The 25673-nt window shown below is 52.0% G+C and overlaps 1 protein-coding gene and 2 long non-coding RNA genes across 7 annotated transcripts in view; 2 read left to right on the forward strand and 1 right to left on the reverse strand.

The window, feature by feature from the left end:
- The first annotated feature begins 1618 nt into the window (after nucleotides 1–1618).
- The window catches only part of RIMS4 (regulating synaptic membrane exocytosis 4), a 72814-nt gene continuing 48759 nt past the window's right edge, over nucleotides 1619–25673 (forward strand). The window contains exons 1-2 of one of the 4 annotated variants that reach the window (XM_086331665.1): nucleotides 8933–9691; nucleotides 11139–11234. In XM_086331665.1, coding sequence (XP_086187791.1) covers nucleotides 11183–11234 — 52 coding nt within the window. In that variant the 5' untranslated portion in view covers nucleotides 8933–9691; nucleotides 11139–11182. Of the gene's footprint in view, nucleotides 1966–8932; nucleotides 9692–11138; nucleotides 11235–25673 lie in introns of those variants that run through there. The other 3 variants (XM_086331664.1, XM_086331663.1, XM_086331666.1) reach the window with 3 other exon arrangements.
- LOC147360177 (uncharacterized) lies at nucleotides 8747–10018 on the reverse strand. Of its 2 annotated transcripts, none has more exons than XR_015138980.1 (3): nucleotides 9891–10018; nucleotides 9600–9667; nucleotides 8747–8879 (listed from the first exon to the last, which is right to left on the reverse strand). It is a non-coding gene; the product is annotated as an uncharacterized LOC147360177 (long non-coding RNA). The 2 variants fall into 2 exon arrangements; XR_015138981.1 differs by having other exon boundaries at nucleotides 8775–8879; nucleotides 9583–9667.
- LOC147360178 (uncharacterized) lies at nucleotides 11274–22955 on the forward strand. Its single transcript, XR_015138982.1, has 2 exons — nucleotides 11274–20672; nucleotides 21190–22955. It is a non-coding gene; the product is annotated as an uncharacterized LOC147360178 (long non-coding RNA).

Genomic DNA, 25673 nt, shown 5'->3' on the forward strand with positions numbered 1-25673 from the left:
ACCCTCAGTTCTACAGCTCCGAGGAACCAAATACTGCCAACAACTTGAATGAGCTTGGAAGCCAATTCTTTTCAAGAGCCTCCAGATAAGAACCCAGTCTGGCCAATGCCTTGTGAAGTCCTAAGTAAAGAACCCAGTCAAGCCTGCTCAGACCTCTGACTGAGAGAATGGTAAACTAATAAATGGGTGTGTTTTTTTAAGTCTCTTTGTTATACGACAACTGAAAACTAATACACGTTATCTTACTTAATCCTCACCACCATCCAAAAGTGGGGCGGGGGTTGCATCTCTCCTGTACAGATGGAAAAACAGGCAGGTGAAGGATAGCATCACAGTCTGGATGGAAACTGTGCTCTTGCCATCTCAGCAGGCTGCTTCCTGAAGCAGATGTAGGAACAGCTGGGAAAAGTTAGACATCTGGGCCCAACTATGTAGGGACCTAGGTCTTGGGTCAAGGCCAGCGAACGGAGTGCAGGTTTCGAGTTATGACTGTGTTCATCTAGGGGGCTCTGCATTATCTGTGTGTGTGTGTGTGTGTGTGTGTGTGTGTGTGTGTGTGTGTGTGTGTGTGAGTCCCTGGGGGTTTATACGTGGGAGTGTCTGAGTGAACATGTGAGTCTGGTGGAGTGTTTCTCAGTGTCCCTGTATGAGTCTGCGGGTGTCTATGCATCAGAATATATCCATCACCAGGAGTGACTAAGTCTGGGTGTGAACCTGTGTGTGCCCACTGAGGTGTGTCTGAGTCTGAGGGTGACTGTGTGAGTCTGATGGTGTTTGTCAGGGTGTTTCTGGGTGTGCCTGGATCCCTGTGAAAGAGCTCAGTGTTGGAGGGGCACTGGTGTCTCTCCATGCAGGCCTGGTCACTGAGTATGAGTGTGTCACTGAGTAGGGGTGTCTGTGAGTGTGGATTCTGTGGCTACTGTGGGTTCACGATGGTGTGTGTGTCCACCAGAAGTTCTCAGTTCGTGTGGGTTCTGAGGGTCTCCTATGTGGCCAAGGGTGTGCCTATTTGTTCCTCAGAGTGTGTCTGCAGGTCTCTGGGTGTGAATCTGTGTGTGTCCGTGGATGTACCTACCTGTGGGGGTCTTAGGGGTGTCTGGAGTCTAAGGGGTTCTGTCCTTGGGTTCTCCAAGTGTCGCTATGAGTGAGTCTGGGTGAATCTCTCTGGGTGTGTAAGTCTGAGGGTGTCCGTCGTGTGTCCTGCACAAGTGGATGCAGTCGTGGGGGTGCCCGTTTGAGCTGCTCTGCAGGTTCACGTGTGAACCTGAGGGTCTCCGGTGCCGGTCACCGTGACTGTGTCCCTTTCGACTGCGTTTCTGTCCCTGGGTTGGCCGGTCTCAGGTGGGGACCGGACGCCTGGAATTCGGGGCGTCTGGGGGGCTCAGTGTGGGGGTGGGGACAGCGTGGGGCCGCAGCAGTCGGCGCGCTCGTCGCTCGGGGCGCGCACAACCTGCGGGCCCGGGAGGCGAGGAGGGGCCCCGCCCGCGCCCTCCGGCTCCCACGCCCCGCGCGCGGCGCCCCCTCCCCCGGGCGGCGCCGATTGGCTGCGGCGGCGGCTGGAGCCCGCCCCGCGCGGCCGGCTGGGGGCGCCGCGGGCCAGAGCGAGCTGCGCCGCCACCGCCGCCGCCACCGCCGCCGCCGCCGCCGGGAGCACCGCGCGCCTCGGGCTCCGCGCGCCGCCAGCTCCCGGCCCGCCCGCTCGCCGGCCCCGCCGCGCCCGCCAGCCCCGCCGCGGAGCCCCGGCCCGGCCTCGGGCCGCCGCCACCACGCCGCGCGCAGTACTCCGCGTCAAGAATGGGGCGGCCAAGCTGCCCAAGCCGGCCGCCGCCGCCGCCGCCGCGGCCGAGGCGCCCGGCGCCGGCGCGGGCATGGAGCGCTCACAGAGCCGCCTCAGCCTGTCCGCCTCCTTCGAGGCGCTCGCCATCTACTTCCCGTGTATGAACTCCTTCGACGACGAGGACGCGGGTAAGCGCGCGGCCCGCCCCCGACCCCCGGGGGGTGTCCCGGGAGCCGGATCCCGAGGCCCCGTCCCCGACCCCGTGCGCCCTCAGAGGTGGCCACTCTTCCCTCCCCACCCCCAATCCCAACCACGCTCGGGGATGCGCCCCCAGGGTCTAATTTCCCACCCACGGGACCTCAGAGTCTCTAGGGTGTGGGGTCTTCTCGCCTCCCGCCGCCCTCAGGGACCTAGATCCTCTGCCATTCACCCCTTTTCCGCAGGTGGGCCCTTTGGGTCTCCTGGACTTAGCTCTCCCTACTCACCTGCGCCAACTGAATGCTCCCATTCTTGTCTCTGCATCCGACCTGCCGCCCTCCCCGAGCCTCCTATAAGTGCCCCCTCCTCAGACACCGGGGCTCTGGCCGCCTCACCCGCGGGGCTCCGACGCGCCCCCCGCCATTGGAGGTGGCGCGCAACCTTCCTGCTCCATCTTTGTCTTGGCTGCATCCTGAGACTCCCAGTGCCAGACCCCTGCCCTGCGCCCAGGGCCTTGAGCGCCCCCCGTTTGTCTCTCGTCTTTCCCCAGGGGCGGGGGCTTCGGGCTCCAGGGCTGGGGTGGACCTTGAGGGGACCGGCCGGGGGACGGCCTTTCCTCTCGGTTCCTCCCGGCTGGTCCCGGAGGGAGGCGTAGGGCGGCGCCGACTCTACACCTGCGCGCCCTTCGGAGTGTGCCTCTGATCCCGGGTGCTCTTGGGCCTGGAGTGGCCTTTCTGGGTGGGCTGGACCGGGCCACCATTCATCGGCCGGAACCTCAGGCTCCCAGGCCTGCGCGCAACCTCGGCCAGAGCCCAAGGGGCGGGGAAATGTGGAGAAACCGGCTCCTGGCGGCCCTGGGACCAGACAGAGGAAACAGAAGGGCTTCGGATACGCTTTTGCGGTGAGGAAGCGAATCCACCAACAGGTGGGGTAGCTAGAGGGCTTTGGGTGAGAGTTCCCCAAAGAGTGCCAGAGAGGGAGTCGGAATCATGTTCCGGTCTTGGGCTTGCTTATCTCCTTATTAGCCGTGACCTTGGGCGAGTCGTGCCGCCTCTAGCCTCCATATACTGGTCTGTAAAATGGGATGATGGTACCTCAGACACAAGGGTTAAGTTACAAGTGTTTTGTATGCTGATCTGAGAGTATTTTAGTTCAGTGAGGGGATGAAAGGGGAGGGGAGTGTGTGGTGGGGAGGAGCAAAATGGTTTCCTGACATTTTGGGGAACTTGATGACAGTACGGATGAGTTCTCCCCCAAATACATACACGCACCATCCAAACATTTTTGTCCATAGTTTTAGGGAGTTCAAGGGCCCTGCTTAAGACTCTGCCTACAGGGACGCGTATCTGGTCAGCCAGTTATCTGATAAGCCTTGGATGGAGCGGTGGGTGATGGGTGCTCACCTCTTCCTGTTGGAGCAGGAGGCAAGTGGGGAGAAAGTTCTGCAGCAGAATGTGTTGGCTGAGTGGGTGAATGGGGGCATGTGAGGCTGACCCCTGACACAGCCTTCTTGGTGTTGACCTGAAGAGGGGGTGGAGTGAAGATGGTTACTGCAGAGCCAATTTATAGAATCACCATTTTACAGAAAGAATAACTGAGGCTTCGCTTCCCCCTTGATGCAGCTGAGGGAGGGTGTATTATTACTATCATGGACAAGGCAAGGTGAGGAGGGGTGGAGGGGCTCTCCTAACCCAGTGGCCTCCCCTGGAGCAAAATCAGAGAGAGGAAATCTGGCTCAACTGGGGGTTTGGGGAGGGAGCCCCACCTGCCTCGGTGGGTGGGCTCCCCCATCCCTCCCTTGATGTTCAAGGACACTCCTGAAGTTCAACAGGCCACTTAGGTCTCAAGAGCCAACTGTCCCTGTGGTAGGGACAGTTGGGATTTTCTCCAGAGTCATGCTCCTTGTCATGATTCAGATGCTTTGGTTATTATCGTTGGTTGCAGGCGACTTGCTCTGGTTTCACTTAAGTTACAATAGGTAACTTCATGCAATATTAGAGATTTTTAAAGGTCCACCTGCTTTTTTTCCCCTGCTTTTTTTTCCCCCAGCAGATTTCTTCAAATTCTTAACTTTTTTTTTCACTTGGGGGACCTAGAAATCGTCTTGTCCAACGTCGCTTTGCCCCCACATGGATGTGTGTGTGTGAATGTGTGTGAGGTTGAAGTCCCTATGTGTGTGTGTATAACCCAAGGTCACCCAGTGAGGCGGGCACAGAGCCGAGACTAAAATCAGGTTTCCGGTTCTCTTTCCAGTAAAGCACTAGTCCCGTCTCTGAAAGATGATTTTTTTTTTTTTTTTAAGTCAGATCTCTCTGTGTAGAAAATGGTTTCCAGGTGAAGAGGCCCCAGGGAGCTGCCGACAGCCGAGAGTTTGGTTTGGGCATCTTGTGCTCAACTGCTCATCTTAAGGGATGCTTCGAATTTGGGAGGGGGAGGGAGAAGGTGAAATTTCATTTCCGGAAGGCTAATGAGTGTCTGGTGAGAATCGGAAGTAGGGAACGTTGTCTTGGTTCTTAATTTTTCTTGTTCTTCTCAAAGTCATTAATTTTCTCCTTAAAAAAAAAAAAGCCTTTTAGGTTTATTCTTTTAGAGCAGCACCATGCTGAACTAATTTCGAAAAGCAGTTTGAATATGTCTCAGATAGTGGACAGAGACTGCTGCAGTTGGAGGGCTGTCGGAACTGACTTGGCTTTACCTTTCTCTCTTCGGCTCCCTCGCCTAACCGTTTCATGCCCCTCTCTGTTCCCGGTGGCCCAGGGGTGCCCCTGATGGTCCTCTGGCTTATCTAGGGTTCTCCCTTTGTTGCTGCTTCCACCTCCTGTCCACTGCATCTTTTTCATCAACTCGATTGACGCAGAGCCATCTTCAGAGTTTATATGCTACCCTTCAGCTGGTTTCCTGAGAAACTGTGAGGAGGAGACTTTCATTAGCCTTAACTGGGCCAGAGCACTTTCCTGCCTTGAGCTTGGGAGCCTTGGACATTTTGTCAGCAAAGGAAGCTGCCCCTTCCTCCCCTTTCTAGCCACCCTGGGGCTCAGGAGGCTGGTCACCGCGGATCCCTAGAATTCTTCCCAAGAAGCATCTTCCCTTGTGCACTCTGAACCCAATTCTTACACTGCTTTGCCCCTTTTCATAAAGATACTGGGGCTTTAGAGAGGCATGCTTTTGGGAGGCATTTTTCATGTTTGTGTCTTCATGGCTCAACCTGGCTCCTTCTGGCTTTGTAATTGAGGAGGGGTCGGGCAGGGGGCAGTTAGACATGTGACCTCTGCTTTCTTATCTATAACAGGAAGAAAAGCAGAGCATGGACCACAGAGGGTAAACATTTTTTAAATGATTCCTTCTGCTAAGTATTCTCCTAGGCACTTTGAATATTGTTTTCTTTCCTCACAGCAAGTCTATAAAATTAACATTTGACAGTCCCCATTTTCAAATGGGAAAACTGAGACACAATTCATGTTAACATCCCCATTTTCAGAGAAGAAAACTGAGACGCAGAGAGAGTATTCACTCGAGGTCGCTGAGCCAGGACATGAGGGAGGTAGGGTCTGAACTTGAGCGGTCTGCCTCAAGCATCTATGCGGTTGATTGTTGCGCTGTGTGTGCTACGGAAAGGGCAGAGTACAGCGCCTGACACTAGACAGGCTCTCGGTAGCTGTTAGCTAGTCATCTTTCTTCTTACCAAGAAGTAAGGCTTGTTTCTGAGCAAGATTGTAGAAAGGAATCTGTGGGTTTGAGGCAGGGGGGGAAGCCTGATTCTCAAAACGTTAGCTTATAAGCTAATTTTATTGCATTGTTATAGCTATTAAGGCACAATTGGGCCCTCCTTCTTGGGAGGGGTTTAAAGATGGGGATTTGGGGGACTTGCATGTGGAACAAGAGGGTGGGGAGCACCCAGCGCCCCATGTCCCCGTTCTCTTTAACAGTTTGTTTTTATTACATCTTCAGTCCCAGACCTGCCAGTCTGCCTTGCGGCACGGCTGGGGAGCTTGTCTGGAGAGTGTCTCCAGTTTCCAGCAAATGCCAAAGGGGATTGCTACATCAGGGTCTAAAATTGAGGATGGTGTCCCTGAGTCTGACCAAGTGGTTTTGGCGTCCAGTTCTCCCCCACCCGCTTGGGAGAGGGGCGGAGAAGCTGGAGCAGCCAGCTCCGATTTGCCCATAGGATGCTTCGATCCAGTGCAGGGAGGAAGTTGCCATGGCAACACCGGCCGGCTACCGGTCCCTCTCCTAGCAGTTCGGGCCACATCTCTGAGCTGGAAAGCCCTTCGTGGTACCGCCTTCTTCCGATCAGGCCAGAACTGATGGGTGGGGTGGCCTGATGGCTGGGACGTACCAACTAGTGCCAAAACCCACTCCCCTTATTTTTGGACAGAGGGAAAATGGAGGGGGCTGACTGCGTTACCTCTCCTGGCTGGTGGGGAAGAGATACTCCTGTCTTGCCAGATAGATCTCAGCAGGGGAAACGAGAGCTCCAAATCCCGCCCCCGCCCAGGCACCTGGAATGACCCGCCCTGGACTCCCCCTCCCTTCCCCAGTTTACTCCTCTTGGCAGAGTTTTCTTTCCCAGCCCCAGTGCTAACTTTTGTCCTTGAAATTTGACCTGAGCTTTTTCTGGGAAACAAAATGTCCTGCTGAACCACCCCTTCCACCCTGAGGTGGAGGGAACACAGAACTTAGGCCCTAAAGGGGGGCTGGGGCTGGGTGGATGAGGAGGAATGGTGAGGGGAGGAGCCTGAAAATATCCTTCAGGATCAGGGCCGCTGGAGGGCGCGAGGTGGCACCGTCATCCCTGGGGCATGCCACTTCCTGTCCCCCCTCTGCCACTTTCCCTAAGTTACCACCAAGTGCTGTAATCTCCTTTATGGGCTGGGAATTGGGCAGAACTCTTCTGGATTTGGATAACTGAGGCACAGTAAAGAATGGAACCAGCTCTTCTCATAGTTCAAGCTGTGGGTGGGGTGAGTGTGTGGACCCCAAACTCTGCTATCTTGAATGACCCTGAAAGATGCATCTCAGAAAAATAGCATATACAGGAGTCATCCTTTCCCCCAGTACACAGCTCACTGGCCTCCGGATCTGTTCTGATGCTGTTAGGGCTCTTTCCGAAAATTTTCTCCCCGCTCTGGCGCCCCCTCTTCCTTGTCCCCAAGCTGCCAGACTCATGGCTGCAGCTTCCTTGGCGTTTGCAGGCATCAGAGAGGCCCCCCCTTGCTTGTGTTTGGTGGGAAGGGAAAAGGAGGGACCCATTGCCTCGTCTCCCTTTGAGAACTCTGCGCTGCTTTCCTCCTTACCCACCTCCATCCAGAGGTGAGCCTGTTCTGACTGAAGGCTGAGAGAGGGCAGGGCGGAGAGGTGGAGAGCAGACACAAGCCAGCTGACCCTCTCTCTCTCATCTCAGGGCTTTTCTCCTCCTCTGCCTCCCCTAATATCTCTTCACGGGGGCCTTAACAACCATCGCTTCAACATTTCTTTTAAGAGTTGTTGGAAAGGCACCAGTTTTGGAGAATGTGCTCAGAGGGTGTCGATGCCCCCCCACAATGTCATCTGTGTACCCCCCCTTGACAGTCAAGCCCACTGTCTTCCTGTCAAAGCTCAAATTCCCACCCTCACCCCCAGTCCCCTGGAATGACTGACTGGAATTCCCTCCTGACCCTCCCCATTTACTCGATGGGGCTTGGATTTGACTCTACTTTGGTGTTAGGGCCTCAGGCAAGTCCGGGCCTCAGTTTCCCGCTCTTGAAAAAGGGGTTAATTATCCTTGTCTGAGCATGTCTCAGCATTGTAAAAATAAAACTGCTTGAAAGGCTTGTTCTCCTGTGCACAGTGTCGTAGTCTTCCTGCATCTTACAGCAGCCGGAAGGGATAGCTACTGTTGTCAATGTACCCATTTTGCAGATGAGGAAAAGCCAGGCAGCGTGGTGTAGTTTTGTGACTTTCTTGGGTTGCACAGTAGTGATTCAAACCCAGGCGTGTTTGACTCCAGAGACCACCCTCTGCCCCCCGGCCTGAAATGAGATTCCAGGTGGGAAAGGGCAGTGTCAGGCCTGGCAGCTGTGCTTGGGCTGGCCAAGCAGACACTGACAAAGGCGAGGGTATGAGGGCCTGTTCAGCTTCAGATGCGCCCCTCTGGGATCTGCCATCCCACTCCATTCACCCCAGCTCTCTGGAGTGCCTTCCTGCCCATCGGTTCCTGGATGATCCCCGTCACGGGGCTGCCTGGCCTCCTTGAAGAATCCAGTTGTCTGCCTCAGCCCTGGGGGCCGATCTATCACCTGCCTCTCCAGACCGATGTAGGCCAATGCTGGATTATATTTAACGCTGTGCTATTTCCACTTGACAGCTCCGGAGCGCCGTCCCCCCTCTCCTTTTCTCCTTCCTCCCCCCTCCCCTTCTGATTCACTCGGAAACTGACAAGGCTGATGTCAGCGCCTTATTCTTAGCCCCCGTAATTGTAACTGCATTTAGCAGTGCGCACTTCATTAACAGTTTCTGCGACGGGGGAGTGAGATGACTGCGTGGCTGGGCAGGGATGCGGGTGGGGGTGGGGAGGGGGCAGCTGCTGCAGGGACCCTGGCCAGCTGCCTCTTCTGGATGGACCAGCTGGGCGGCTTCCAGGTCTGGCTTTCCTAGACTAGCGATCTTCGAAGGCCCCTTGGAGAGTGTCTAGTCCATGCTCTTCTTTAGGCAAGGAGGGAAACTGAGGCTCAGTGAGGCAGAGCACCTTGCCAAGGTCACCGTTAAGGATCCAGGCCTCTGGCCTTTGAGTCTAGGTTTTCTTCTTTGGTGGTATTATTTCTTCAACTCATATTTAATTAGCCGCTCAGTGCCAAACATCTCTTTAGGTGCTGGGGCTATATCTGGGGAACAAGTCAGACAGTTTCTGCTCTCGTGGAGCTATGTTCTGGAGTGGAAGAGACAGATAATAAACAGGGAAGCAATTAAGCAATAAATAATTTCAGTCTGTGTTAAGTGAAATGAAAAGACAGGTTGATGGGGTAGGACATGAAATAAGGTAGTCAGGAAAGGCTCACTGAAGAGGTGACAGATGAGGCCTAAATGATGAAGAGCCAGCCATGGGAGTATGAAGGGCGAGAGGGATTTAGGCGTATGGAACAGGTGGTGCAAAGGCCCTGAGGTCAGCATGAATTTGGGTGTTTAGGGAATAGAAAGCAGACCAGTGTGATTAAGCTGCATGAGGGGAGGTGAGGTCAGAGAAGCAAGCTGGGGGCACAAGTGAGCCTTGTAGACACTGATAAGGAATATGAATGCGGGTAACTGAGGTTCAGAGTGGGAAGGAGAAAGACCCCCAGCTGGGTAAAGTCAGAGAGAAGCCAAGAGCTACCGCCTCCTGAATCCCAGTCTTTTGAGTTCCTTAGACACAGGTGACTTTAAATGCGTCATGTGGCTTCCTTTGCCATTGTAGCTGGAAGGTAGTGTGGAGTCTGGGCTTCTTCTGCCCAGGCAGGTTCTCTCTGCTTGCCCCTTCTCTCCTCCTCAGCTCTCATCTGACCCAGCTGTATTGCTTCTCGGGGTGATATAGCTGGGAAACTCTGGGGAGCTTCCAGGGTGGGACAGAAAGAACGTGGCTTTGGAATCCAACACACCTGAATTTTTATCTCACCTCTGCCATTTCTGAATTGTGCGACCTTGGGCCAGTGGCTTCAGCTCTCTGGGACTCAGTTTCTTCATCTGTAAAATGGGGGCATAATAATGGTAAGTTCTTGGACTTCCCTGGCTGTCCCATTAGTGATTAAGTCTCTGTGCTTCCACTGCAGGGGGCATGGGTTCGCTCCCTGGTTGAGGAGCTACGATCCCACATGCTGTGTGATGCGGCCAAAAAAAAAAAAAAAAAGTAAGTTCTTCAAAAGGTTATTGTAGGGAGTAAATGGACATAATGCACAAACACACCTACCTCAGAGCTGGGCATGTGGTCCTCAGTTATAAGGACAAGTGAGATTATGGTTTAATCCTGTGCACATAGTAGATGCTCAGTTAGGGGTTACCACTGTCGTTGTGGTTGTTACTGTCGGGTCAGAATCATCAAGTTGACTTGTTGAAACATAGATTGCTGGGCCTCTCTCCAAGTTTCTCCTTCAGTCTGGGTTGGGACCTAAAAATCTCATTTACTAAAAAAAATTTTTTGGCCACACCATGTGGGATTTAGTTCCCTAACTAGGGATCGAACCCACTCCCCTTGTGGTGGAAGCTCAGAGTCTTAACCACGGGACTGCCAAGGAAGTTCCTGAAAAATCTCATTGCTAACAAGTTCCCAGGTGATGCTGATACTGGTCCAGACCCTACTTGGAGAATCACTGGGTTAGAGAAAAAAGCTGGAGAGAAATGAAGGGTTCTTCTGAACCTGGGATGTCTCCTTAGGTGTCTTAGATGCTTGGGACATCGGGTACCAGATTCGGTACCCGGGTGTGGTCTTCAGGCACACCTATTTCCATCACAAGGTCTCAGATCAGATGAGTCTCAGCTGCTGCCCTGCTTTGCACTGGGTTTAATTGTGAAGGACCCCATCAATCCTTTTGGAAACCATCTGTATAAATGATAAATGAGTCGACATGAATAACACATCAACCCATAATATCCTTTTGTGACATATTGGCCTCAGACAGCTCTGCAGATTCTGAGGGGCTCAGGCCTAGCATCTTTTACCAAAGGGAATAGGATGCCACCCCTTTCTTGCGTTGAAGAAAGGCAGAAATATGTATTAAAACCAGGAGGTTCATTTGAGGACAGGTCTCCACTGGGAAGAAGTAAATTAAAAGAACCATCAATGTAAAAGGGTAAAAAGTAGGGAAATTCTACCGAGGGACTTTACTGAGTCAGTTTATTTAGATGTTTCTAAGAAAGGGGTCGCTGGTAATTTCTTAGGGAAGGTTGAGGTTTAGCTCAGATTCAAGGCGTGGCGGGGACAGACTTTATGATGTGATAAGAATCTTATCCAGTCCCATAAAATTCAGAATCTAAAGACAAAAAGCATTCACCAATATATTCCAGTTGGGATTTGTCCTCAACTTATGGGAAGTACTCTTCCAAGAGGGGTGGCTTAGGATCGTGAAAGAGCACAGACTTTGGAGGACCCCAAACCCAGGTTTGAGTCTCTGCCACGTCCTAGCTATGTCTCTTGACATGTCACTGTTCTGGACCTCAGCCTCATCCTTTGTCAACTGGAGTGAGTAACTCTACCTTGAGAGAATGAGAGAAAATGCCAGTGTGGAGCATAGACGGCATCTGGGCCGCTGCAGGGGTGAGTGTGGAGCATAGACGGCGTCTGGGCCGCTGCAGGGGTGAGTGTGGTGCATAGACGGCGTCTGGGCCGCTGCAGGGGTGCCTTTCCTGCTGCTGTGGACATCCTGGGTGCAGAAGGGCGGGATGGTGGGAGTGCGCTCCCTGCGGTTGGGACGCCTGGCTCTGGTACCGAACACAAACACGGTGTTCACCGTGTGCCCGGTGGAGCCTGAGAAGCTGCGTTAGGAGGCAGGAGAAGAGGTCTCCATTCAGCCACTGGATCGCAGCACCTCCTAAGGCCACTTCCCATTGTCTTTTGGGCCTCTGAATAGCGAGGTGTCTAGTGGGCTTGGTTTAGATACAACCAGAGTCTCCCAACCCCGCATCTCCTCCTTAGTGTTCCTCCCCTTCCTGTGCCTCTAGGGTCATTTTCATCCCTCGAGCATCCCCTCTCCTGCCAGAGTTTCTCTCTAGTTGATTCTTGGCTGATGGGTCACTGAATACCATTATTTTTAAATGAGTCTTCCCTATAGCTCAGACTGTACAGAATCTGCCTGCACTGCAGGAGACCTGGGTTTGATCTCTGGGTCGGGAAGATCCTCTGGAGAAGGAAATGGCAACCCACTCCAGTATTCTTGCCTGGAGAATCCCCTGGACAGAGGAGCCTGGTGGGCCACAGTCCATGGGCTCACAGAGTTGGACACGACTGAGCGACTAACACTACTTCTATTTAAAATTCAAAAATTTTTTTTGGCTGTGCCGGGTCTTCGTTGCTGTGGGCAGGCTTTCTGTGGTTGCGGTGAGCAGGGACTCCTCTGTAGTTGCGGAGTGGTGGCTTCTCTTGTTGCGAAGCATGGGCTCCAGGTGCGTGGGCTCAGGAGTTGTGGCTCACGAGCTTAGTTGACCCGTGGCATGTGGGATCTTCCTGGAGCAGGGATTAAACCCATGTCCCCCGCGTTGGTGGGTGGATTCTTAGCCACTGGACCTCAGGGAAGTCCCTGAACACTTTTTAAAAGAATGAGTATTATTTGCATTAAGTAATATATGCAGATGGTACATTTTAGAAGCACAAAAATTACCTAGCTGAAAGGGCCCCGGGCTCCTCCATCTCCTGGGTCTCTTGTCCCTTCCCCTGGACAAACACCGTTTCCAGCCCCCACAACCCTTTATGCTGCCGTTACTGACTATAACTTGTTGCTGCTGCTAAGTCGCCTCAGTCGTGTCCAACTCTGCGCGACCCCATAGACGGCAGCCCCCTGGCTCCCCCATCCCTGAGATTCTCTAGGCAAGAACACTAGAGTGGGTTGCCATTTCCTTCTCCAATGCATGAAAGTGAAAAGTGAAAGTGAAGTCGCTCAGTCGTCTCCGACTCTTAGCGACCCCATGGACTGCAGCCCTCCAGGCTCCTCCGTCCATGGGATTCTCCAGGCAAGAGTACTGGAGTGGAGTGCCATTGCCTTCTCCGAACTGTAACTTCTTATATGGTGAAAAGCCAGACAGCACCAAAGGACGCCCAGGGAACCATCAGTCTCCTTCACACCTCAGCTACCTCATCCCACTCCCATCATCTCGGTCTTTTAGGTTACCAGTTTTTTCTTTCTTTTCCAGTTAGCAAATTCTTATTAAGCTGTTATGGTGGTGCTAGGTTTGATCCCTGGGTTGCGAGGGTCCCCTGAAGAAGGGAATGGCTCCCCACTCCAGGATTCTTGCCAGGAGAATTCCATGGACAGAAGAGCCTGGCGGGCTACAGTCCATGGAATTGCAAAGAGTCAGACATGACTGAGAGATAGGAAACTATGATGGTGCCCAGTCCTGTGAGGATTCAAGAGTTGTCAGATGATACCCAGGAAGTATAGCATAGCGGTGGTTATGGTACACACTCCATAGCTGGGTGTCCTGGGTTTGAAGCCTGGCTTTACCACTTACTGGCTGTGTGATCTTGAGCAAGTTACTTCATTGAGCCTCAGTTTCCTCAGCTGCAAAAAGGGCTAGTAATCACTCCTTCCTGCCTTAATGATGTCAGGAGGATTAAATGAGTACATATTTGTGACATGCTTTGTGGAGAGCCTGCAAGCAGTAAGGGTGTGTTAAGAGTATTAGCTGTTACTGTCTCAGAACCTTTAAGCCGGAAGTCTCTTGAAGTCCTCTCGCTGAGGTGCAGACGGGGATTGCATGGTTTGCCCAAAGCCTCGCAGCACGTCTCTGGCAAAACCAGGGGCAGGACGGATGTTTCTGGAAGCCCAGCCAGGGCCTCCTTCTCTCCCAGGTGATGCAGGTGGCCACCCTGGGCCCTATGGGCACCGGAGGCTCCCAGTCTGTTTCCTTCATTTCCAGCCCTCGGGGTCCCTGAGAAATGCTGCTTGGTAGTCGCCTTGGGAGCAGGTGGGGGGACGTGTCCCTGACTGGGGCCTGGAATGGAAATTCATAAGTTCCTCAGCAAATGCCCCGAGAAACATCTCTCATCTGCCTGAGCCCAACACCAAGACTGGACCAGGGGCCTCGGGGGCCCACCCAGGCCCAGGCCCACCCACCCTGCAGCCATCTGGCCCCTGGGAGCTGCAGCCACTTCTGCTTAGCTTCTGTTGGTTGTGCTGATTTTGGGGAGAGGGACCCCCAGGCTGGGGAGCCTGGCCCTGATGGGATCAGGTGGGTGCTGCGAGGGAGGGAGAAATGAACACGTGTGGTGTTCTTAGACTCCTTCAGATTGAAAAGATTATAGAAGATGGGAGAGTGCCCTCCTGCTCCCACTGACTTGGGCTGAGACATAGCTTCCTGTTCAGGTGACACGCAGTGATCTCAGGTGAGACCGGGATGCAGGATGAGCAGGAAAAGAAGCAACTGGGGATGTCCCCGGTGGTCCAGTGGTTAAGACTTCACCTTCCGACACAGAGGGTACGGTTCAGTCCCTGGTTGGGGCACTAAGATCCCACATGACTTGTGGCCAAAAAAATCAAAACATGAAACAGAAACAATATAGTAACACATTTAATAAAGACTTTTAAAATGGTCCACATCAAAAAAGAAATTAAAAAAAAAAAGCAGCTGATAATGATCACTCTGCTCCAGGCCAGCCTCAGCCTGACCCAGGGAAAGCTCTGGAGGGCAGATGGCATCAGAAGGTTGATCAGCCTTCTGTCCTCCTGTATCAGACAGTCCTGGGCTGTGGAGAGCCCCACACGTGAAGGGTGGGGGCATAACTTTTGGGGCAAGGCAGCTCAGATCTGCTCAGAGAAGTTCTTCAAGGGAGGGGCAGCTGGGAACCAGAATGGCGGAAATTCACAGCAGCTGTGGGATAGGTGTCCTTGGTGGAGGGGCTCTGCCTGGGTGGGTCCACCCATCCCCTGTCTGGGAACTTTTGGGGACAGAGTGGGGAGAAGAGGTGTGGCCAGCTCTGTGCTGGGCAGTGTCCACCCTTGTTACAGGTCGCCCTCTCTGCAGTCCCGTGAGGTGTGCATGGCCACAGGGTTAGGTGGGGCTGGAAGAATCGAGTGTCTGGATGGATTCCTGGCTTGGCCACAGTCAAGCTAGTGAAGGGTAGGACAGGGCTTCAATCCCAGTGTGTATGAGTGTGTGCGCTCAGTTGGGTCCGATTCTTTGCAGCCCCATGGACTGTAACCTGCCAGGCTCCTCTGTCCATGGGATTCCCCGGGCAAAAATATTGGAGCAGGCTGCCATTTCCTACCCAGGGGATCTTCCCGACCCAGGGATCGAACCCCAGTCTCTGGCATCCCCTGCCTTGGCAGGCGGATTCTTTACCACTGCACCACGCCTGCCTCCAACACTTCTGAACTTTACACCACTCCTGGTGGTCCAGTGGTTGAGAATCTGCCTTCCATTGCAGGGAACGTCAGTTCAATCCCGGGTTGGGGAGCTAAAATCCCATGTGCTGCACGGGACAGCCAGAAAACTAAGAAAATAAAAACAGTCTGTGCTGCAGTTGATTCTGTTCATGACTATAGATGTATATTTTGTGCTTCCCAGTTGGTTTCTTTCCAGGTATCTCTTTGAAAGGTGTCTGTCTTGGTTTTCTATTTTGTACCTTGCAAACATAAAAACCTTTTGGGCCTGACAGAGCATGTTTGCCTGTTTGATCTCAGCTGAGCCTCATGGAAAATCGGCTTGGTTTCCAGAGAGGTGGGCAGGGCCCCTGACAGGCTGCTTGAGGTGAAAGACTAAGGGGTAGCTGATTGTCATGGAATGAGCCAGGAATTTGTCGTAAGAAAACCTAGATTTGAAACCTCATTTTCCCCATTTGCCAGCCGAGTGAACCTGGGGAGGTCTCTTTGAGCCCTGCTTTCCTCTGTAGGTGAAACAAGTCCTTGACTGTAAGCCTTGGGTAGCCTGGAAGGTGTTCTAAGGACATTGCATGTAGCAGTTACCTGGCAAGGCTTTGATTGGGGGTGGGGACAAGGAGTCCAGAACCCGGAGCTGACCTCTGCTGCGTGTGTGCAGAAACAGAGACAGATCAGGGCCCGTCTGTGAAATGGGCGCAGTGACGCTTGTCTTGCTGTCCTAGCTTGTGTTTCCCATGAAACAAGCATTTGAGTACAAGTATTAGGTTGGGAACTTCCCAGGTCATCCAGTGGCTGAGACTCCATGCTCCCAGTGCAGGGGCCTGGGTTCGATCTGTGGTTAGGGAACTAGATCCCACATGCTGTAACTAAAAGATCCTGCGTGCCACAGCTGAGACCCGGTGCAGCCAAACAGATAAATATTTTTAAAAGTATTAGGTTGACCCATAGGAAACTGCCATTTATGGGAGTTAAAACAGCCACATAGCAGTTGTATGTGGTTCACGTGGTTCATGACGGTGATGGGTGGAACTCTAGGAGGGGAGTGAGAAAGGCAGTCAGTATTATCAGCCACATTACCCCTGACAAAGGGCAACCGAGTCAGGTCATACCAGGAGCTCTGGGAGGCCGTAGAACACGGCTCAGCAAACTTGCGTAAAAGACCAGACCCTGGATGTTTTAGTCTTTATGAGTCATAAGGTCACTGTCTCAGCTGCTCAATTACACTGTTGGAATACAGCCAAAGACAGTATATAAACGGATGCGTGGGGCTGTGTTCTAATAAAACTTTATTTACAAAAACAGGCAGAGAGCTGGATTAGCTCATGGGCCCTAGTATGCAGACCCCTGGAGTACAACATGTACCTCTGTTACCCCACCCCAGGAGTGAGGGAACCGGGGTGTTTATACGACCCCCATTGGGCACTGGTTGAGGGGTGGGGATAGGGTGGGCGCCAGGGCTTGTCTGAAACCCTCAGCCAAGAATAACAGGAGCTGGCCCCAGGAGGTCAGGCCAGCGGTCACTGAAGTGGGAAAGGTGGAAGGGGTAGGGGACGATGGCTCTTGGCAGCTGTGAAGCCTGACTGTGTTTGGAGAGTGTATCAGAAAGTGGCAAGATGAACAGGAAAATGAATTTTGGGGAGCGCCAGATGATTTAGCTTTCTAGCCTTTTCAGCCAGTTGTTACTTCCAGGCAAAAATCGGCTCCTCCATTCTTGGCAGCCCTGTTCGCATTTTCTACCTCCCGTGCCTCTGCAATTGGCAAATTGGCAATTTCATCTTTCCGGATGCCCTACCCCTCCCTTTCAGGGTCTGATGCCACCTCCTCCAGGAAGCACACCTCTCTTGTCTCAGGTGGAGTTGATTGTTCCTCCTGGGTGTTCACCTGGCATTCTGAGCGTGTTTTCTCTCTCTCCAGCAGTTGCAAAGTCTGGCTGATACCAGTTTTCACTGCCACACTCAGAGCCCTTCCAGATCAGGGACTGTGTGATTCTCAGCTGCACTCCACTGGGGGGCACTGATTTGGGAAGGGAGGGGATGAACCCCAAACTTTCTCCCGCCTCCCTTACGCCCTCCCTCCATCCTCTCCCCTCCGTGTCTCCCTGTTCTCCAGTAGTTGCTGATGGCCAGGCCCTGTCCTAGGCATTGATGAATCAAGACAAGCCCAGTCTTTGCCTTCATGGAGTTTACAGTCTGGTGAGGGTAGGGGTGGGGTTAGACATTCGAGAACCCAAAGGAACAATGAATAATTTGCTCATTACTGTGGTAAGTGCCATACATATCAAGTGCAGGGTACAGGGGGATGCTGGAGCTGGAGGAAATGACCGGAGACGGGAGGGAAGGAGGCAGCTAAGCTGAGACTTAAGGGGTGAGTGGAGTTGGCCAGATGAAGGCAGGGGAGGGAGGGAAATGAGACAATGCCATGGCGCTGAGAGCACGGACTTGGGAGTCAGTTGTGGGAGTTGGAGGGATCGAATCCTGGATTCTGTTGGTCTGTGTGGCTGTCTCCCCACCCCCCCCCCAATCTGTCTCTCTCTCCCCTTTCTCTCTAGCATGCACATATACATGCCTGCATGGGGTGGAAATATTAACTGTAATTGCAGAATTACGGACAGTTTTTGTTTTATAGTTTGCACCTTCATGGTATTTTCCACAATGGATGATGTGTCATGGCAATAAATAAAGTCTTCAGCGTCTAGAGACCACACTCCCACTGGTGGTTGTGTGACCTTGACCACACTGTCTAATCACTCCTGCTTCTGTCTCTTACTCTATAAGATGAAGACAGTGATGATTAACACACGGTGCCCGTCACATCACATCCTGACACTTCACCTCCCTTAACTCATTAGAGCCTCAGCTACTCTGTGAAGCAGGTACTGTCACCGTCCCTGTTTTATAGATGAGGAAACAGGCATGGAGAGGTGAAGCACGTTGCTCAAGATGACACTGCTAGGAAGAGTCAGAAGCGGCGTTGAAACCCAGATGTCTGACTCCAGAGTCTGAGCTTACCCACGTGACTCTCCCACCTGCCTCACGGAGTAGGGATGAGAATCCATGAGAGGACACCTGTCAAGCCCTTGGCACAGTGCTTGGCACACAGTCAATCCGCTGTAGATATTAGCGCATTATTATTATTAGCAGCTGTGCAAAGGCCCTGGGGTAGGAGGGGCATATGGTTTCAGAGGCACATGTGCTTAGTGAAGTACTGGATCGTGCTAGGTCTTTAAAGTCAAGAATCTTGGCCTTGAATTTCAGGACAATCGAACACCTGTCGGGTTTTTGTAGCAGAGAGTTGACAGACTCAGATCTGGGGTTTAAAAAGACCTCTGTGGCTGCGGATTGGAAGAATGGAGCCAAGAGGCCCAGGGAGGCTCCCTTTAGTGATAATGACTCTCCTCAAGTGGGTCGGACCATCTTAGCGTGGACTCCTCAGACCCTGGCTGTGATGATGTTTGGCTGACTAGGCCGGCCGTGTGGGTCAGAGCACAAGGCAGGAAGTCAGGAGCGTGTCACCAGGCTGGTCTGGTGATGTGGGGGGCTGGGAACTGCCAGTTTGAAGGCAGGAACAAATTACTCTCCTGGAGACGAGGCCAGGCCAGTTCCTGTCGTGTTGCATTATTAAATTTGTAATCTTCATTCTAATACTTCCCAGCAGTGAATAAGAACCAAATTTAAAATGCTGGCTTTACATTTCTGGAATGAAGCCTTTTGTCAGGGACTCTTGAAACCCATAATTTCTCTCCAGAGGTGAATGTCTACATCCTTAAAAAAATTAAAATAAAAAAAATAATAAAAGAAAACCACTCTTTAGTTAAAGGTTGGGTTTTAAGGGTTGTCTGCAGCCCCAGCCCTGGCAAGAGTTGAGAGTGGGGTGTGTATGTTTCCAGCCCCAGAGAAGGCTTGGAGTAGGATGGGGTCTACAGGTGCCCTGGGCCTCCCAGGATATTTAAACCCCCAAATCTGGGCCTTGCTAAGGAAAGAAAAGTGGGAGGAGCCACGTGCCCACCTCACCCCCAAACCTGTGGATTTGTGAAAGGGTTTGGTTAAATGCTGGACCATAGTCTTTAGGAGAATTGCCCTGTGTCAGGCTCCAGTGTGTTTTCTCATGACCGGTTTGGTGGGTGGTCGACCTGACTACTGGGCAGCCATGGGCTGTGTTGTTCCTGCCTTTGATCTTGGCGAGAAGGGCTCTGATCTGGGGTCCCCAGCACTATTGGGCTGATCTCCATCCCTCCTCACTGGGTGAGGAATCTCTGGGACAATGGGTTCATGCCCACCTGGACCCCTCTTTCTAGGCCATATTCCAGGTATGTGGGACCCTGGAATTCCCCATTGAGATGGCCCTGAGTCAGTATCTGGGGTGCCTGCCAAGACCCCGCCCCTAGGCCCATCCTCCATCGCTGGTGTCCTGATAACGTGGCCCTGAATAGCTGTTTGTGGAGGTGAGAACAGAGCCCAGGTACACAGAGTGGGCCTCCGGGTACACGGGGGCGGGGGTGAAGGGAAGGGAGGGGCAGTAGCGAAGAGCCCATCATATTCCATCCCTCTCCGCATATTCAGCCATGGAACTCGGAGGAGTCTAAATCTGAACCTGGCCTGGCCTTCAAGGTCATTATGAAGGCACACTTGTCAGAGTGGAAGGATAGAACATGTTTTATTTAAGAGCTTGATTTATAACTTTTAGATATTTAGAATAAATGTGACTTACGGTCCTTTGGCCCTGGACCCCACACTGTTGGGTGGGTGATTTGCATCATCCTTTGAACTGAGACTGAGAGCTGCCCAGGAGTGGCCCTTCCCCTCCTGGTACCACATGTGGGCCCTGGTGCGTACACATGGTTTGTACAGCGTGTTTGTATCAGGTAGACACCGCTCACCCCCAACTCCAGGTGATTGAATTTAAAATAGTACTATCTCCTGTGACTACCCTGGTGGTCCAGTGGCTAAGACTCCCACAGCAGGGGTCCTGGGTTTGATACCTGGTCAGGGAACTAGATCCTGCATGCCACAGTGAGGACTGATGATCCCAAGTGCCGCAACTGAGACACGGAGCAGCCAAAATAAAAAAAGAAATAGTACCTCCCGTAGGACGGGCTCCCCAGCCTTCAGGATCTAAGGCCTGATAATCTGAGGTGAGCTGATGTAATAATGGAAATAAAGTGCATAATAAACATAATGCACTTGAATCATCCTGAAAGCATCCCTTCTTCCCCGGTCTGTGGAACAATTGTATTCCATGAAACCAGTTCCTGGTGCCAAAAAAGCTGGACTGCTGCTGTAGGAGGATGAATTAGAAGAAGGCTTCCCCTTCTGCAGTGCCTGTGGGGTGTGCTGCCTGGCCATTGAAAACAGGCTGCACTCCTGCCCACCTCAGTTGGGCACGTTTGTGCAGTAGCAGCTTGTTCGATAGTCCATAGTGCTCCCTGGACCTGAACCAGAGAGGGGCCCTGAGCAAGACCAGAAGGGAAAGTGCTGACACTCCAAGGTCCCAAGATAGCCGTTAAGTCATTTTACATTTTCAGTAATCGTCCTCATCATGATAGCAAATGTTTGTTTTGTATTTCTTACATGCCAGGTACTCTAAGCACTTTACCTGGATTATCCCATTGAAATCCCCTTCAGGATATGAAGTGGCAGGGTACAGTTGTCATGCCCATTGAACAGGTAAGGAAACTGGGGCTCTGAGAAGAGAGGCTTATCTTTGGCCCAGGGTCGTTCAACAGTAAGGTGAAATGTAGGTCTCCCTGACCTGTGAATCTGTAGGCCTGAACCACTGCTCTGCCCTTTCTTGTTTTAAAAAGCATCATTTATGCCATCAGCATATTTACTGACCCCCTGCTCTGATGTGGTGGGTGTGAAGGGAGATGCCCAGTAAGACAGGGGCCTCCCTCAGCCAAAGGGGAGAGACAGGCAGAGCAGATAACTAGATAACTGGGTGACCCCATTGAGCAGGGGGTGCTCAGTAGAGCCTGGAAGGGTGAGAAGCTGTTTACCAGGCTGGAGTTGGGGGCGGGGAGGGAGGTGCTATAGGCCACTGGGGGTCCTGTGTGGTCAGGGAGGAGCACCCTGAGGTTTATTGATACCTTGTGGGTATGTGCGTTAAGAGAAGTGTGGGTCTACAAAACAGAAGTAGAAGGGCTTCCTGGTGGCTCAGTGGTAAAGAATCCCCCTGCCAATGCAGGAGACAAGGGTTTGATTCCTGGTCTGGGAAGATCCCATGTGCCTCAGAGCAACTAAGCCCATATACCACCACTATTGAGCCTGCGCTCTAGAGCCCGGGAGCTGCGACTACTGAATTCTGCACGCCCTAGAGCCTGTGCTCCAAACAAGAGAAGCCACCGCAATGCGAAGCCCACACACGGCAACCAGAAAGTATCCTCTACTTGCCACAACTAGAGAAAAGGTTGCGCAGCAACAAAGACCCACTGCAGCCAAAAATAAATAAATAAATTTAAAAAACAGAAATAGAATCAAAGGTGTAGAAAACATGGTTACTAGGAGGTCGGGGGAGAGGGATAAATTGGAAGATTGGGATTGACATATACACATTGTTTTATACATAAATAAGGACCCACTGGATAGCATGGGCTGCTCCCCTGGAGGAGGGCCTGGCAACCCACTCCAGTATTCTTGCTTGGAGAATCCCCATGGACAGAGGGGCCTGGTGGGCTACAGTCCATGGGGTCGCAAAGAGTTGGACTCGACTGAGTGAGTAAGCGCACAGCATTGTATAGTACAGGGAACTCTGCTCAATACTCTGTGATGACCTTTATGGGAAAAGAATCTGAAAAGGAGTGGCTATATGGATAGGTGTAACTGACTCACTTTGCTGACACAGTTAGCAAACTGACACACCTGAAACTGACACAGCCTTGTAAATCAACTCCAATAAAAATGTAGAAAAAGAGAGAAGTGTGGGGAAGAGGTGGGGCCAGGAGAGGGGGGTGGGCAGGTCAGGAAAGGCTCTGGAGCCGTGTCCAGGGCCCGGCCCTTCTTGAAGACCAGAGCTGTGTCATCATCCTCTTCGGCCCCTGCCCAGAGAGGTGGTACTTACCATCCACCCACCAGCACCATCCTTTTCAAAGTCAGAAAAACAAGATTGAAAGGGGGAGGGAAGGGTCCTTTTGTGCGTTTCCTGCCAGTTGGGTTTGGGACCCAGGCCTCTGGGTATCTCCTCCCCCAGCTGTAGTCTAGTCCCTTCACGAGCTACAAGAGTCACTCCCTGTCATTTTGGTTTCTTAAAACCGTCTTGTGCTTTCACAAGTTACAAACGCTGCTTGTAGAGTTATTCTAGCTCGCGTTTTCTGAGCACACGCCATGTTCCCGGTGCGGTGCTAAGACTCATGCATGTTCTCGTGGACAGTGCTCAGAGTGAACCTTTGTAGGGGGGTCCTGTTGTTATTCCCATGTTACAGATGATGAAATGAAGGACCTCTCCGAGGGTCACCCGGCTAGCAAATGGCAGAACCAGTTTCCTTGAGCCCAAGCTCCTCAGTCTATGCTCTGTGTACCCAAACTTTGGGAAAATGCAGGGAAAGCACACAGAAAGAAAATTAAAATGACTCCAGTTCTATAATCCAAGAGCAGAATGTTTAACCTTTGGGGTTGTTTCTTTCCAGTTGTGTGTGTGTGTGTGTGTGTGTGTGTGTGAGCGAGCGTGCATACAATGAGTGTGTGCAGGAATGCGTGTTTAAACCAAGGCAGGGGCATGCTTGTGATACTGTTTTTGTAAACCAAAGCCATTATTTAACAATCACCTTAAAAGGACCTTCACAGGCTGGTCTCTACAGGGGCACTGATTTCTAGGATCAGGTCTAAAACTACATCAGGCTTGCCAAGGCAGGACCTGAGACAGCAGCAGGCAGCTCACCCTAATAGCCCTGGTTCATTTTTGTCCCTGCTTTCCGCTCCTGTTCTTGTTAAAATAAAATAAATTTAAAAACTGACAGACCTACCCAGGATTTTATTCCATGCCTGGCCCGGCATTTAAATGCGAGAAGCAGAAGGCTTGCGAGCTATAAATAGACCAGGCTGCTTCTGAACAGTGGCAGGGAGAATTTGCAGGTCCTGTTCCCTCCGAACCTGGTGACCTGGATTACTTCCTTCCTGCAGCGGTTACTTTCCTCGCTGCCTCCTCTGCCCCATCCTTTGTGGAACAGAGCAGGTCCCTCTCTGCAGATGCTTGGTGAACGTCTACACTGGGCCAGGGTCCTGGGCACACGGACTTCATTGAGCCACCATCAGCCCCATCACAGCCTGGGGTGGTGGGAGTGGATTTGAACACACATGTCTGCAAATGAAAATCTGGTCAGGGGGAAGCCCAAAGTGGTGGTGCGGGGGGGTCCCTAGTTCTGGGAATCAGGGGAGGCTTCCTGGAGGAGGGGACACTGAAGCTGGAAAAGGGAAAGAGGAGACCGGGAACCTAGAGAGGAGGGGCCTAGAAGAAGGAGTCTGTGGGCCTGTGGGTGTGATGCTTGGCACAGAGCAAGGTTTTGTCATAAGTGATTGCATGCCTCTGGAGGGCATATGATGGGTTTCTTTGGTGGCTCCCGTGGCTTCTAGGATCCATGGCTTCTAGGATCCTTCTGGGTAAAGAGGCTGCTCAGCGTTTTGCTGGCCCAGTGATTCCTCACCTGCTCTGCCCATGCGCTTCCATCTGGAACTAGGATCCTGAGCCACTCAATTAAAAACCTCAATGGAACCTGGAAATATACTGCTTCATGAGCTCCCCAGGTGATTCTGATGTTTGACCACATTTAAGATTCCTGGTGCTGACTCAGGCTCCCATCTGGGGACCAAAGCCTCAGACCCCCTGGTCCAGTCTCCCTCAGATGACGGTGAAGGGAGAACACCCTCTCAGGGCAGTTCCTTGCATTGACTGACAGCCAGCCTGACTACAGGAAGGTCCTCTCCCCTTGTGCCCTGAGTCACCATCACCATTAATCCTAACATGGTGATGACACTGAAAATCAAATTTGTACAGTCCTTTGTTGTCTGCAAAACACTTACTGAATTTGAGATGCGATAGATTTTAAATTCAGACAGACCTATGTTTAAACCCTACCCCCCTCTTTTGTTCTGCTCTGTTGGCTGTGTCTTTAAATGAATGACTTAACCTCTCCATGTCTCAGTGTCCTTATCTTTTTTTTTTAAAGATTTTTTTTGTTGTTGATGTGGACCATTTTTAATGTCTTCTTTGAATTTGTTACAGTATTGCTTCTGTTTTATGTTTTGGTTTTTTGGCCACGAAGCATGTGGGATCTTGGCTCCCTGACCAGGGATTGAACCTGCACCCCTTGCACTGGAAGGTGAAGTCTTAACCACTGGACCGTGAGGGAAGTCTTCTCCAGTGTTCTTATCACTTAAATAGAGATAATAATGATGCTTGCCCCTCAGGTCAGTGGGAGAATTGACTAACACGCATTCTACAGGCTCAAGACAGTAGTAAGGCACTCACTCTACAATAATTTACTATGATGATTATTAGTGCTATTACTGTTATGTAAAATATTTACATGGTAAATTCAGTATTCACGAGGTTTTCATTGAGTGCTGAATATGATGGAGAAGGAAACGGCACCCCACTCCAGTACTCTTGCCTGGAAAATCCCATGGATGGAGGAGCCTGGTAGGCTGCAGTCCATGGGGTCGCGAAGAGTCAGACACGACTGAGTGACTTCACTTTGACTTTTCACTTTCATGCATTGGAGAAGGAAATGGCAACCCACTCCAGTGTTCTTGCCTGGAGAATCCCAGGGACGGGGGAGCCTGGTGGGCTGCTGTCTATGGGGTCGCAGAGTCGGACACAACTGAAGCGACTTAGCAGCAGCAGTAGCAGCAGTAGGTGATGAGCTACATTGTTAAAAAGTTCTCACTAATTGGCAATCATCATTATGAGTATCATTAGGGCTTCACTGGTGGCTCAGACGGTAAACAATCTGCCTGCAATGTGGGAGACTTGGGTTCGATCTCTGCAAAGGGAAGATCCCTTGGAGAAGGGCATGGCAAACCACTCCAGTATTCTTGCCTGGAGAATTCCATGGACATAGGAGCCTGGCGGGCTACAGTCCATGGGGTCGCAAAGAGTTGGACACGACTAAGCGACTAACAGACACGCAGGGTGATTTAGCCTTACAGAGTTCCTGGAGAAGGTGGTAAAGTCACCCACCTTTTACTGATAGGAAGATGAAGCTCAGAGGGGTGGCCCGAGCGGTAAAAAAAACTTGCGCTAGTGCCAATGCAGGAGACGTAAGAGACGCGGGTTCGATGCCTGGGTCAGGAACATCCCCTGGAGAAGGCAGTGGCAACCCACTCCAGTATTCTTGCCTGGAAAATCCCGTGGACAGAGGAGCCTGGCGAACTGTAGTCCATAGGCGCAGCAGGAGTCAGACAACGGCTGAAATGACTTCGTGCAAGGTGTTTCTAAAGCCCACTTAGCTGCTGAGAGGTGGGATGAGAATTTAATCCACGTCTTCCATCTAATCCTCTTCTTTTCCCCCAGCTTCAGGAGGGTTTTTGGAACAGTCAATTCCTACAAGAAGGAAGGGAAGGAGGGAGGGAGGAGAGGAAAGAGGGTAAGACCATTATGTGCAGGTTAAGGGGCTTCTCCAGCCTTCTCCCCCATGCCAGACAGTTTAGGGCCAACCGTGAGTCCTTTCTCTTCTC

The sequence above is a fragment of the Bos grunniens genome, chromosome 13 (assembly GCF_055505025.1).
Source record: "Bos grunniens cultivar Pamir isolate PY7600 chromosome 13, Bosgru_T2T1.0, whole genome shotgun sequence".
NCBI lineage: Eukaryota > Metazoa > Chordata > Mammalia > Artiodactyla > Bovidae > Bos > Bos grunniens.